Source organism: Oryctolagus cuniculus, chromosome 12 (genome assembly GCF_051225735.1).
Source record: "Oryctolagus cuniculus isolate XC-2025 breed Fujian yellow rabbit chromosome 12, ASM5122573v1, whole genome shotgun sequence".
Taxonomy (NCBI): Eukaryota; Metazoa; Chordata; class Mammalia; order Lagomorpha; family Leporidae; genus Oryctolagus; species Oryctolagus cuniculus.
In genome coordinates this window covers 40401530-40416782 of record NC_142878.1, presented here as the reverse complement: position 1 = coordinate 40416782, position 15253 = coordinate 40401530, and the positions used below count along the sequence as shown (strand labels likewise).

Here is a 15253-nt window from a genome sequence, read left to right as displayed (position 1 = left end):
TGGGATACCAGCATCACAGGTGGTGACATCACTCCCTGTACCACAATGCTGGCTCTTAAAGAATTTTCATACCTGTTTTAAAACACCAAAGCTTTCAAATGTCCTATCCTCTCTAGTTTCTGTCTGCTTTTGATCATTGTTCAGTACCTTCATATAGTTGGGTTTTTGTCTAGAACGGGTTATTATCTGGTAATCTAGTATAAGCCATTTCACCATTTCTGGAAGCAGAAACCCCTTCCTCTGTTTTCCCCCATAGCATTCATCACTTTTGATGTTTAATATAATTTATTTGTTTGTTTTGTTTTGTATGTCCTCCCACTAAGCTTCCTTAAGTCAGGTTTTTTTTTTTTTTTTTTTTTTTTTTTTGTCTGTCTTTCTGGTAAGTTGCTAGATGTTGAATTGTTAAATAAATAATTAGTCGTTGACCTTTAACTCTTTAAAACATCCATAAAGAGCTTGTTAATGATGAAAGATAAGCCACAAATTTTACAGCCACTGTTCCCCTGGTACACTGCTTATCTGAGGTTCTGTTGTTCTTGGTTTACAGAATAGAGGTTTTGGCATGTCCTTGTCATCACAACTGTCATGTGGGTCAGTTTAGCAGTGTAGGTGGGCTGGCTACCGATCAAGTGAAATTGCATATGAAAGTGCTTTGTGAGGTATAAACCACTATGAGGTTATAAAATGTATCAGGATTATATGCGGTTGTATCACTAGACTAGCTTTTTCAGGTTTCATTTTCAGAGAAAGAATGATTGCATTTTTAAGGGATGGATATTTTGAATGATCAAAACAGGAACAAAAGTCATCACAGTGTGTTTATAATAAAATTCTTACTAAATTCTTATTGATGTTTTATCTGATTTTTTTTAGGAACTTCAGAGATTTGAGAACTTTGTAAAATCCCGTCCTCCTTTTGATATTGTTATTGATGGCCTCAATGTTGCCAAGATGTTTCCTAAAGCTCGAGAATCTCAAGTGGTAAGTAGGAGTTTTATATTGTTATTCCACATCTCCGGAAATAATTAGTGTACCCAATTGTAATCTTCCTTAGGGGCTCTTAGCTCCTCACTTTTTTTCTTCTAAAACTAAGCTCCTAAAGTTCCCACAGTGACCAAATGCTCATCTAAAACATTTGCTGTTTTTATCTGTGACAACTAAATGTCTGTCGTAGGCTGGAGCTAAGAAGAGTGTGCAATTAAAAGGAAGACCAAGTAAGAAAGGACCAAAGCTTCCTTTATTTATATAACTTCAGCTAAGTTTCTCATGGACTTCTACTCTCTCTTTGGCATTGCTTTGCCATTTTGCTATGGGTCACAGTTATGTATTTTAAAATTACCAACATAAATGCTCAGGAGATATTAGTCACTTGTTATTCACATTTATTTTTTCCAAACATAGTGCATAAGCAGTTCCTTTTTTTTCACAGGCAGCCATTTGTTTTGTCAATTGATAAACTGATAATAGTTTCTAATAAGAATATCATGATTTTTCATAGTAGTAATGAGCAGTTATTTTAATTCCTATTTTATAGATTAGAAAATTGAGGCTAATTTTGTGGAGTAAATCCTTAGAAAATAGTCATAACATCAAAATTAGGTTGTAGAGAGCTCCTAAGGTTTCAGGCTTGTGGCCATTATCACTGGCAGTCTATACCTATTCATCTGTAGTTGAACTGTGTTTTTCTTAAAAATTACCGCCAACATAAAAGCTTTTTCCCTCAGAGACGTTTCTAGTCATTCTGGTCGTTTATATTCAGAAAAGCTTATGAATACTGACAAAGAACAAGTTGATTTACAGAAATTCCTTGTATGCCATTCATTCATGTTTGTGTCTATATTTTTGTGTTCAAGTATGCTTTTTTATTCCATTATTTAAAAAAAACACAAAAGCAAATTGAAAATATTTGGTCTCATAAATATTTGAGGGAGCCTATGAGATTATAATATTCACAAAGGCAAACCGGAGAAAGAGGAATGAAATTCTTATCAGTTATGTTTAGAAGGGCTCAGAATCACAAGGGCTTTTTCTGAGAAGTTCCCCATCTAATCTATGAGAAACAAAAATTTTTTATTTTATTTTTTTATTTTCAGCTTTACACAAAACACTCAAAATCATCTTGCCAGAAATAGGTAGCCCAAATTGCACTAAAAGTTTTAGGGCAAAAGAAAGATATTGAAGATGATATAGTGGACATATCCTCCAACATTATGAAAGAGAAATTCATACATTCTAGATTCTAGTGCATGATGATAAATGGTGAGGCAAAGAACAAAAGATCAATCAGCAAAGTCAAGCATTTGCTATTTTGACTCTTTTTATTAGTAGTAGTATTGTTTTTTTAAAGATTGATTTATTTGAAAGGCAGAATTGGGAGAGGAGGGGTGAGAGATCTTTCATCCACTGGTTCATTCCCTAAGTGGTCACAGCGGCCTGGGGCTGGGCCAAGCTGAAGCCAGGAGCCAAGATTCTCCCACCCAGAGGCAGGGGCCCAAGCACTTGGGCCATCCTCTGCTGCTTTCCTAAGCTCATTAGGCTTTTAAATAAAATAAATAAGTAAAACTTTAAAAAAAAAAAAGTGGAACAGGAGCCGGTGCCATGGGGTAGTGGATAAAAAGCTGCTGTCTGTAGTGCCAGCGTCCCATATGGGCACTGGATTGAACCCCAGATGCTCTACTTACCATCCAGCTCTCTGTTAATGTCCTGGGAAAGCAGAGGAGTATGGTCCAGGTGCTTGGGACCCTGAACCCATGTGGGAGACCCGGAAAAAGCACCTGGCTCCTGGCTTCAGAGCAGCCCAGCTCTGGCTGTTGGGGAGTGAACCAGAAGGTAGAAGATTCTCTCTCTCTTTCTCTCTCTCTAATTCTGCCTTTCAAATAAATAATAAATAAATCTTTAAAAAAACAAGTGGAGCTCAAACCAGTGATCACATGGCTGGCAGTGGCCTTACTACCACGCCACAATGCCAGGCCCCAAATTTAACAGAAATCTTAACTGCGAATATTCACTGAAGGTTTACTGACAATGCAGTAAAAGGCAGAGGAAATTCACACATTTCTTAGAGTAAGGTACAGAATTTTAAAGCAAGGGGAACTTGCTTGATTGATTTTTGCATTTTGAAAAGCTGTCTCCAGGCTGCACACCTTCCTGCCAAAAGTTTCCTGTAGACATTCAAGTGAAATTGACCAGCTTCAGAATGGCATAATTCAGTGAATGCAAAGGGTCCAGCTAGTCCAGGTTCTTTGAGAACAGCAACTATCTTTTTTTTCTTTTATTTTTTGTAAGATTTATTTATTTATTTGAAAGACAGAGTTACAGAGAGCAGAGACAGTGCTGGCCCCCAGCATCTATCTTTTATACTTGATTTTTTTATCCTTACAGCACCTAGTTACATGAATTACTAGTTGATTGGTGAACTTGGGGTAAAAGCTAGGAATGAGGAAGAGGAAATCAGTCTCTGTCCACTTGGAAGTATTAAGTTGTGTGCTGGTCACTCATTGATGAGCTCCATCGCTTTCCTCATGTAGTTTTAGAATCTAATAGGAAGAGAGATGTTAATAGAAATTAGACATTTTTTAAATACAAGCTGTAGTGCATATTATTAAGAAATATGGTAGTATCATGGGTACATCTGATGTGGTACCCTTACCCCATACATCCTCAGGATGAGGGATACCTTCTCTGAGCCAATGATGAGCTGAAAGGCACCATGAAGGATGAGGATGGGAGGTTGGATGGAGGAGAATTTAGACATAGAATGAAACTGAGCCATAAAATCAGTGAGGGCAGGGCTTACAAGGCTAGGACAGAAGGCAAGGACCTCATTACTCAGGGCCTTGAATGGCAGGTTAGGAAATTTAATCATGGGCTAGAAGCCATGAAAGGCACTTGAAAGGTTTTATTTATTTATTTATTTTACAGGCAGAGTGGACAGGGAAAGAGAGAGAGGCAGAGAGAAAGGTCTTCCTTTGCCGTTGGTTCACCCTCCAATGGCCGCTGCGGCCGGCGCACCGCGCTGATCCAAAGGCAGGAGCCAGGTGCTTCTCCTGGTCTCCCATGGGGTGCAGGGCCCAAGCACTTGGGCCATCCTCCACTGCACTCCCCGGGCCATAGCAGAGAGCTGGCCTGGAAGAGGGGCAACCAGGACAGAATCCGGCGCCCCGACCGGGACTAGAACCCGTGTGCCGGCGCCGCAAGGCGGAGGATTAGCCTAGTGAGCCGTGGCGCCGGCAACACTTGAAAGTTTTAATCAGGGAAATAATATGATCAAATGTGCAGTTTAAATGCATCCTCAATGTTCCTGAATTAGTGTGGAAAAAGAACTAGAAAAGATGCTCAAAGACCATTTGCGATTGTTGAAGAAGTCTTTGTGAGAGAAGCTATGAATTGAGGTGTGAGGTGGCAGTGCAGAGAGAGAGAGAGAGAGCACTAGAGAAGGGGTGGGCCCTACAGTATCCAGGAAGCTCAGGTTCCTAGCCAGTAAAATGGATTCAGGGTGATGTCATCCATTGAGATGGAGACTGGAAGACATGGTTAAAGGGAAGATCACAAGCTGGTTTTAACATTCTGTGGTGACTACTTGGAAGTGCTGAGTTGATAGTGAATACATGCATCTAGATTTAGACTAGGAGGTCTGGGTTAGGCACTGACAAGAATTAGTGGCTTATTGATGGTAACAGTTTCTTTTATATCATCTCAATAGTAGACTTGAATCAGATTGTGATTTGCAAATATTTTCTCCCATTCTCTGGATTTTCTTTTTTTTTTCTTTTTTAATACTTATTTATTTATTTGAAAGATTTACACAGAGAGAGGGAGAGATAGAGGGATAGAAATCTTCCATCTGCTGGTTCATTCCCCTGTTGCCCGGCAATAGCCAGGGCTGGGTCAGGCCAAAGCTGGGATCCAGAAGCTTCTTCTAATCTACCACATGGATTCAGGTGTCCAAATGCTTGGGCCATCTTCTGCTGCTTTTCCCGAATCATTAGTAGGGAGCTGGATCAAAAGTGGAGCAGCTGGGACTTAACTGGCACCCGTATGTGATGCCACCATAAGAGGCAATGGCTTAACCTTTTATGCCATAGTGCTGGCCCCATGTCTTCAGTTTCTTTATGTTATCTTTTTAAGCAGAAATTTTTTCAATTTTGATGAAGTCCAACTTTTTGATTTGTATTGTATCTAAAAAGTTATTGTCTACATCAGGAAGATTAATATGTTTTCTTACAAGTTTTATAGTTTTAGTTCTTTTTGTTTGTTTGTTTAAGAGATAGGTAGGTAGATAGAGTTCCCATCTGCTGGTTTACTCCTCAAATGCCCACAGTGACCAGGGCTGGGCCAAGCCAGATTTGGGAGCTGGGATCTCAATCCAGGTGTCCTATGTGGGTGGCAGGAGGCTGATTTGAAGCATCATCACTGTCTGCCAAGGTCGGCTTTAGCAGGAAGCTGGAGTCAGGAGCTAGAGACAGATATCAAACCCAGGGACTTAGATATGGGATGTGGGCCTCTTAACCACTAGGTCAAATGTGCGTCCTAATTTTGGTTCTTAACATTTATAGCATCTGCATTTTTAGAGAAACAATCCGATCGTGAGTAAATGATAAACCAACATATTCTGGAGTATAATGAAATCAGCGGGCACTATCCTTAGCCCTTTCTAATTCATTTATTTAGCCTTCTGTAACTCTGAACAGTTTAAACTTGCTACTTACAACTATAAAGTGTATCCTGTTTTAAAATATATGTTTCATTTCAGACTCAGCAGAAGTAATATTCTAGGGTTTTTGGTTTTATTTTTAAAAGAGAGAAGGGTTCTGAATGGCAGATCAATTATATAGTCTTCGGTTTGAGAACAATTAGAACATTTTGACAGGAAATTACAATGTTGATTCAATTGTTATTTATTGAGCACCTCATCCATTCCAGATACTGTTCTAAGTTTTGAGGATATTATTATAAGCTAATAACAGGAATGCTAGGAACAAGCTTAAGCTAATAGTTATGTTCTCTAAACAAGAGATGCATATTGTATGTCTTGTTTAATAGCAATGATTCTTGTGTTCATGTTTGACTTTGAAGATTTACTTGAAATGTCAAAAAGGAGAATAATATTTATCCAAAATATATGGGATAAGAATTTTTAAAATTTGGATTGTAAAAATAGTTTGACAGCATTCAAATTTCCAAAATATGTTGAAGTTTTGAAGAAAATGTGGATACATTTAAAAAGTGTCAACTATGGGTCTTGTTATACCTCTTGAGTCAGCTGTGGCTTGAGCTAAGGTTCCTGTCATTGCCTGCTATAAGATGCATTGTTCTAGATTTTCTTGGATTGGATTTTTTTCTAACATTTTAAAAGATTTATTTATTGAAAGGCAGAGTTACAGAGGCAGAGAGACAAAGAGAAAAGTCATCCACCCGCTGGTTCACTCCCCACATGGCCACAACGGCTGGAGCTGGGCCGATCTGAAGCTGGGAACAAGGCGCTTCCTCTGGGACTCACACACAGGTGCAGGGGCCCAAGGATTTGGACCATCTTCTACTGCTTTCCCAGGCCTTGGCAGAGAGCTGGATTGGAAGTGGAGCAGCCAGGACTCGAACCAGCACCCATCTGGGATGCTGGGGCTGCAGGCTGCAGGCCGCAGCCTTATCCACTATGCTGCAGTGCCAGCTCTCTTTCTAACTTTTTAAAAATTTATTGAATGTAAGCTGGCGCCACGGCTCACTAGGCTAATCCTCCACCTAGCGGCGCTGGCACACCAGGTTCTAGTCCCGGTCGGGGCGCCGGATTCTGTCCCAGTTGCCCCTCTTCCAGGCCAGCTCTCTGCTGTGGCCAGGGAGTACAGGGGAGGATGGCCCAAGTGCTTGGGCCCTGCACCCCATGGGAGACCAGGAGAAGCACCTGGCTCCTGCCTTCGGATCAGCGCGGTTCGCCGGCCGCAGCGCACCAGCCGTGTTGGCCATTGGAGGGTGAGCCAACGGCAAAAGGAAGACCTTTCTCTCTGTCTCTCTCTCTCTCACTGTCCACTCTGCCTGTCAAAAATAAATAAATAAATAAATAAAAAATAAAAAGTAAAATTTATTGAATGTAATTTTAAGAGTCATTTTAGTGTTTTTTTTTTTTTTATTTTAATTATTGAAAAGACATCTCCCAACAACATATCACAACTACTTCTGAGGAAAAGCCTTATTTAGGGAAATAGAGGTAGAAATTAAATTGTATTTTTTTTTAAGCTGAGTGGATAATTAGGACACTATCCACTGAATTTTTCTTTTTTTTTTTCCCTGAATTTTTCATACCAAAAACCAAGGATTCTTTTATTCTCTACTTTCAAATGCAGTTGACTGATAAAGTTTTTTTGGGTTATTATCTAGTTACTGCCTTTTTTTTTTTTTTTTTTAAGATTTATTTGAAAGACAGAGTTAGAAGTAGAGGCAGAAAGAGAGACAGAGGTCTTCCATCCACTGGTTCACTCCAAATGACCACAACTGCTGGAGCTAAGCCGATCCAAAACCAGGAGCCAGGAGCTTCTTCTGGGTCTCCCACATGGGTGTAGGGGCCCAAGGACTTGGGCTATGCTCTGCTGCTTTCCCAGGCCATAACAAAGAACTGGATCAGAAGTGGAGCAGCCGAGACTCCAACCAGCATGCATATGGAATGCTGGCACTGCAGGCTGGGGCTTTAATTCACTGTGCCGCAGTGTCAGCAGTTACTTTTTTTTTTTTTTTAATTTGACAGATAGACAGTGAGAGAGAGAGAGAGAGACAGGTCTTCCTTTTCCATTGGTTCACTCCCCCAAATGGCCGCTATGGCTGGAGCTACACTTATCTGAAGCCAGGAGCCAGGTGCTTCCTCCTGGTCTCCCATGCAGGTGCAGGGGCCCAAGCACTTGGGCCATCCTCCACTGCCCTCCCGGGCCACAGCAGAGAGCTGACTGGAAGAGGAGCAACTGGGACTAGAACCCAGCGCCCATATGGGATGCCGGCACTGCAGGTGGAGGATCAACCCAGTGAGCCACGGCGCCGGCCCAGCAGTTCCTTCTTTATTTGTCCACTAGCATCCTCTCTCACCAAAACCCTTAAATGGTCTCCTTGCTTTTTCACCCTTGCTTCTATAATCTCCCATTCCACTTAGAATAAAACCCAAGTTCTGTTTTAAGATTTATTCATTTATTATTTGAAAGTCACAGTTACAGAGAGAGAGGGATAGGGATCTTCCATCCGCTGATTAATTTTGCAAATGACCACAATGGCCTGGGCTGGGCCAGGCCGAAGCTAGGAGCCAAGAGTTTCATCTACTTCTCCCATTTAGGTGGCAGAGGCCCAAACACTTGGGCCATCCTCTGCTGCTTTTCCCAGGCCATTAGCATGGAACTGGATTGGAAATGACACAGCCAGGACATGAACCAGAGCCCATATGGGATGCCAATGTTGCGGGTAGCAGCTTTACCCATTATGCCATAACGCTGGCCCCAAAATCTAAGTTCTTATCTTGGTTATAGTACTTCTCATCATCTGGACTTTACCTTTTTTTTTATCATCTATATTTTTTCTTTGATTTTCGCCTAAGTATAGGACATTAGAATTTTTCCTCAAACATACTAAACTTATTCATGCCTCAAGAACTTTGTACTCACTATTCCTTCAACCTTTAATGTTCTTCCTTCTTCAAATGATTGGATTATTATCAGCACCTCTGCAGATGTTCCCTGATTAAAAGTACCCATGCTTTGCTTACCCACCTCTGATTGCATTTTCCATTACAGTAATCTTATTTAATTTGATGATGGATTAAAAATAGCCATGAATTCTTGCAGTTCCTCTTGTTGGAAGATGAAGTCTTTTCCCTTCTCTTGAATTTGGCCTTGCTTTCTTTCTTTCTTTTTTTTTTTATTTGATAGATAGAGTTAGACAGTGAGAGAGAGATACAGAGAGAAAGGTCTGCCTTTTCCATTGGTTCACTCCCCAAATGGCCACTACAGCCGGCGCTGAGCCGATCTGAAGCCAGGAACCAGGTGCTTCTTCCTGGTCTCCCGCGCAGGTGCATTCCCAAGCACTTGGGCCATCCTCCACTGCCTTCCCAGGCCACAGCAGAGAGCTGGACTGGAAGAGGAGCAACCAAGACTAGAACCCGGCGCCCGTATGGGATGCTGACGCTGCAGGCAGAGGGTTAGCCTAGTGAGCCATGGCGCTGGCCCCTCTTTTTTTTTTTTTTTTTTTTAAGATTTATTTGAAAGTCAGAGTTAGAGAAGGAGAGGCAGAGAGAGATCTTCCATCCACTGTTTCACTCCCCAGTTGGCTGCAACAACCGGAGCTACGCTGATCCAAAGCCAGGAGCCAGGAGCTTCTTCTGGGTCTCCCACGTGGGTGCAGAGGCCCAAGCACTTGGGCCGTCTTCTGCTTTCCTAGGCCATAGCAGAGAGCTGGATTGGAAGTAGAACTGCTGGGTCTTGAACTGGTGCCCCTATAGGATGCTGGCACTGCAGGTGGCGGCTTTACCCGCTACACCACATCACTGGCCCCTGGCCTTGCTTTCTTTATGCCTACTTTGACCAGGTGAATGTGACTTTGACATTGTGGGACTTCCAACGAAGCACTTAATAGGCCTCACATCTTATATTATCACTCTGTAAGAGGTACCACCATGTGAATAAGCCCAGGATAGTTTTCTTGAGAATGAAATGTGACACAGAAACAGACTGACTGACCAACTAGCCACCCTAGCTGAGACCCCAGACTTTTTTGTAAAGTAACTAAATATAAGGTCATTTGGGACCAGATGACTTTTAAGCAACCTGCTGACTGTGAATACTTGAGTAAACCCAGCCAGTACCATCTGGGGCAGTAGAACTGCCCAGTGGGGTACAATCAGAATTGCAACCTAAGTTTAGTAAGAAAATAAATGGTTATTTTAATCCAAGTTTTGGAGTGGTTTGTTAGCAGGTGTTTGACACAGTTGTTAAGGTGCACGTATTCCATATCAGAGTACCTGGGTGTGAGTCCTGGCTTCACTGCCATTCCAGCTTCCTACTAAATTGCACACTGGGAGACAGCAGGTTATGGCTCAGATACTTGGATACTTGTCCACCACATAGGCTACTTGGATTAAGTTCCTGCTTTCTGGCTTTGGCCTGGTCCAGCCGCAGCTGTTGAGAGCATTTGAAGAGAAAACTAGCAAATTGGAGATGTCTCTTTCCTTCTCTCACCCTCCCTTTCTCTCCCTACCCCTACCTTAAAACTATGTGAGTTTTAAACAAGATAAAGTGATTTCTAAACAAAAGTTTAAGCTAAAAAATAAAACACTAGGCTGGCGCCGTGCCTCACTTGGCTAATCCTCTGCCTGCAGCACCAGCACCCGGGGTTCTTCCTGGTTGGGGCACTGGGTACTAGTCCCGGTTGCTCCTCTTCCAGTCCAGCTCTCTTCTGTGGCCCGGGAGGGCAGCAGAGGATGGCCCAAGTGCTTGGGTCCTTGCTCCCACATGGGAGACCAGGAGGAAGCACCCAGCTCCTGGCTTCGGATCAGCTTGGCGCCGGCCGTAGCAGCCATTAGGGGAGTGAACCAACGGAAGGAAGATCTTTCTGTCTCTCTCTCTCACTGTCTATAACTCTGTCTCTCTCTCTCACTGTCGAACTCAAAAAAAAAAAAAAAAACTAATTAAATTTTTTGTAGTGCTTAGTATCTTTAGTTACTTTTACTTTCATCGTTTACTTTGTCATTCTTCACTAGAAAGTAAATGCCCTGAGATTGAAGACCTTGTATGTCTTTCTCACTGTTAAATCCTCAGCAGTGAGCAAAGGGCCTTGCGCTTGAGTGCTTACCATATATCTGATACATTAATGAAAGAGTGGACAAATGGTATGCAGTAAATTATGTAAACTGTTGGAGATAATATCTGCTCCTTAGCTTAGCTATGAACGATTCTTTGAGTTTTACTCTTGATAATTTACTTCACTTGCTATCTTTGTGACCTGAGCTAAGTTACTTAACCCCCTGGTGTCTTATATCTAAAAATTAAATGAGCTAATTATTGAAAAGCACCTATTAGTTAGTACAGTTATTACCATGGTCCTAACTTTTTTAGAAACAAAAGCATGGCAGGTTTTGTTTTTGTTTGTTTGTTTGTTTGTTTTTTTATCAAAAATCTCTAATGATTAGTACCTTACGCTTGATGATGTCTTGTTTGTCACCATTGTCAAGTCAGCCCAGTGGTTAGAAATGAGTTTCAGAACGCCAATGCAAACTGTCTGCCTCAATTCTTTTTTTCGTATCAAGTTCCTTTACCCCGTAGTTTTGTGGAGTTTTTTAAAGATTGATTTTTTTATTTAAAAGGCAGAGTGGCAGAAAGCTTCCGTCCACCGGTTCACTCCCCAAGGGGCTGCAACATTTGGGTCTGGGCCAGGCTGAAACCAGGAGCCAGGAACTGCATTCGGGTCTCCCGCATGGGTGGTAGAACCCCCAAGTACTTGGCCCATCCTCCTCTGCTTTCCCAGTTGCATTTGCAGGGAGCTAGGATAGAAATGGAACAGCGGGAGCTGAACTCTGATATGACATACTGGTGTCACAAGTGGCAGCCTAACCCACTATGCCACAATGGTAGCCTGTTCACTGTATTTTTATGTAGATAGAACTGGTACTTTTGTTCATCATTTTTCTTAGAATCATCATAATTCTAAGTCTCCATGACTCATTCTTTACACATACTGTCACAACTTTCATTTTAAGAAATGAGTTTTTCTTTTTGGTACCAATTCATCATTAATAATTGATGATGTGAGATCACCACAAGGAAACAGGGACAGCATGCTAACTTTTCACTTAGAAAACAGAAAGATATAAAGTGGAAAGTTTCTTATGCTGTATTTTCTATCTTATTATCGCCCCTATGCCACACCCCTACTGGCAATTCAGTTGTAAAGCTTTTGTTCCTTGTTCCTTTTGCAGCTTGCATTTTGGATTTTCAGTGTTTATAAGCTCCTCTAATAGAGGGTGAACTGGAGGAAAAAAGTACATCATTTTAGCTAATCTTGCTGGCTGTTCAAAACTCTGCTCCCTATTTCTGTAGATAACTGAGAATTGGTTAAAATGGCTCCAGCAGAATGAAAATGTATAATGTAATTTAGAAGAATTATGGTCAGACATCAGCGCTGAATGCTTTCATTCTTACAGCATGCTTGGGGCATTGAATAGAAAGTAGTTTGGAGGAAACACTGCAGAATTTGTTTTGATTGCCATCTCTTAGTTGGTTTTACTATAGTGAGAGAAAAATGGAGGCAAGAGTATTAGCCATTAAAGGTCATTTGGGAGAACGTTTACTTGGCAGTGAGTTCTCATTTTCTTCCTGCTTCTCCAGTTATTTTATTTCTCCCTATTGATTTACATAACCTCTTGTAAATATTTCTATGCCATAAAGCACCTAAGATACAACAAATGTTGCTCAATGTTTTTGTGTGTATCTAATTCTGAGTGTGTTTTTTGTCAGAATTGCAGGAATGTTATGAAGTTGGTCACAAGCTATGTTTGAAATTATGTTAATGTTAAAATAGTAATGTTAAAATAGCAAGGAAATTCATAACTACTTTATCATGTTTATAATAGTAAATTTTAGATTAAATATTGAAGTAGAATTTTTATTATACCCCCTTAAATTTTGAATACTCTTCTCCATATAATTGCTTCATTACTTAAGGGTATCGCTTAATGGCAGAATTTAGAGGAAAAACGTCTTGTTCCTATGTCCTAAAACTTGGGTGTCACACTGTAGCTTTTGCCTTCAAGCAGTATACTTCAAGCAGTATGTCTGCTCTGAGAAAGTGTTTGGTTAGGTTTTGTTTTGTTCTTTTGATACTGAAATCTAGAGTAAAAATCTTACCATTTTCTCCAAGTTTACTTTCATCTTGAATTTTGTTCATTAGTAGTAATTGGAAATAACTTTTATATGTTTATTTTTAAAGATTTATTTAGCTATTTTGAAAGGCAAGGTTACAGAGAGAGAAGTAAGGACAGAGAGAAAGAAAGGTTTTCCATCTGCTGGTTCACTCTCAAAGTGGCCGAAGCCAGGAGCCAAAAGCTTCATCTGAGTCTCCCACATGGATGCAAAGGAGCCCTCTTCCTCTGTTTTCCCAGGTGTATCAGCAGGGAGCTTCATCTAAAGTAGATCATCTAGAGCACGAACTGTTGCCATCTGGGATGCTGGCTTCACAGATAGGTGGCTTAACCCGCTACGCCACAGTGCCAGCTCCTGGAAGTAACTTTTAAGCATTTTCTTAATTTTGATCAGACAGTTAACAGTAGCTCTTTTTCCAATGGAATTTTTAAAATCGTTCTTTTAGCTTTTTTTTTTTTTTTAAGATTTATTCATTTGTTTGTAAGGCAGAGTTAGAAACAGAGGGAGAGACACAGAGAGAGATGTTTCATCCACTGGTCCACTCCCCAAATGACTGCTAGTGGTTGTGGCTGGGCCAGGCCAAACCCAGTATCCTGCAACTCCAACCAGGTCTTTCACATGAGTGGAGGGGCCCAAGTATTAGGGCCATCTTCTGCTGCCTTCCCAGGCTTATTGGCAGGGAGCTGGATCAGAAATGGAACAGCTGGGACTCAAACCAGCACTCATATGGAATGCCAATATTGCTAGTGGCAGCTTAACTTGCTGCACTGCAATGATGGTCACCATTCTTACAGTGTTTTTAAAAGGAAGAGTTATGGGGCTGGCTTTGTGGCATTGTGAGTAAAGCTGTGTCTATGGTGCCAGCATTCCATTTGGGCACTGGTTCGAGTCTTGGCTGCTCCACTTCCCATCCAGCTCCCTGCTGATGTGCCTGGGAAAGCAGTGGAGGATAGCCCAAGACTTTGGGTCCCTGCACCTACTTGGGAGACTTGAAAGAATATCCAGGCTCCTAGCTTCAGGTTGGCCCAGCTCTGGCCGTTGGAGCCATTTGAGAAGTGAACCAGCAGATGGAAGACCTCTCTTTCTCTGCCTCCGGCCGCTGTAACTCTGCCTTTGAAGTAAAAAAAAAAAAAGAGTAAGAGTTACACATCTGTTTCTGGATTAAATTAATCCAGAATGTTTAACTGACTTATCTTGAACCTGATTAGTTTTACTTAAGTTTTCTAATTTTGCGACTAATGTTATTTACCATGTCATTTATATATGTAAACACAAATGTGTATATATAAATATAATCATGCTCTCTCATACATGAAGGCTCCAGTTTATAAATAGTGATGTGCTTAGAATATCTAAAAATAGAAAATAAAGGCCAGCGCCGCGGCTCACTAGGCTAATCCTCCACCTAGCGGTGCCGGCACACCGGGTTCTAGTCCCGGTCAGGGCACCAGATTCTGCCCGGTTGCCCCTCTTCCAGGCCAGCTCTCTGCTGTGGCCCGGGAAGGCAGTGGAGGATGGCCCAGGTGCTTGGGCCCTGCACCCCATGGGAGACCAGAAGAAGCACCTGGCTCCTGCCTTCGGATCAGCACAGTGCGCCGGCCGCAGCACACCAGCCGTGGCGGCCATTGGAGGGTGAACCAATGGCAAAAAAAAAAAAAAAAAGGGAAGACCTTTCTCTCTCTCACTATCCACTCTGCCTGTCAAAAAAAAAAAAAAGAAAAGAAAGATGTTTGAGTTCTTGATTGGCCCATATTCCTCTGCTATTTACCTATAGAGTTCTTTAGACCAATATTGAGTATAAACATAGGCTAAGAGCTGAGATAGATCCTGGAGGAAAAACATTAAATAGAACTTCGAGCTAATTGTGGTTTTTATATGTAATACCAAGACAATTTACCTTTGAGTCATTTCATAATTACCTGGTTTAGATACCTTTGTTTAAAATAAAAACATTACTGTTTTCTTGCTGTAGCTCAAAAGTTGGCCTGATGAGATTGAAAAAGCAAATGATAGCTTTTAAATGCATTTATCAGTATGATCATTGACATTTTAAAGTTATTATATATCTGCTAGTGTACTGTACATAAATAATCTCATTTAATTATGATGAAAATGTTATTCTCATTTTACAGATAAAGAAATTGAGACCCAGAGGTTAAGTAACTTGCCTAAGATGTCATCGACTAGTTAGGGACAGAGCCAGGGAGTCTCAACTGCATAGTCACTGGCCTGTTACCCAGATTGCTTCTATTTTATTTATTTTATTTTATTTTATTTTATTTTATTTTATTTATTTATTTTATTTTTTGACAGGCAGAGTGGACAGTGAGAGAGAGAGAGACAGAGAGAAAGGTCTTCCTTTGCCGTTGGTT

At 41.1% G+C, this 15253-nt stretch overlaps 1 protein-coding gene across 26 annotated transcripts in view; it reads left to right on the top strand.

The window, feature by feature from the left end:
* The window catches only part of PRORP (protein only RNase P catalytic subunit), a 154764-nt gene that overhangs the window by 42057 nt on the left and 97454 nt on the right, over nt 1-15253 (top strand). For 25 of the 26 annotated variants that reach the window (XR_016217871.1, XM_070053746.2, XM_070053740.2 and 22 more), the window contains one exon: nt 874-981. Coding sequence is in view for 24 of the 26 variants with exons in the window: in XM_070053746.2 (XP_069909847.1) it covers nt 874-981 (108 nt within the window). In the remaining 2 variants the exon portion in view is untranslated. Of the gene's footprint in view, nt 1-873; nt 982-15253 lie in introns of those variants that run through there. The other variant, XR_016217872.1, reaches the window with a different exon arrangement.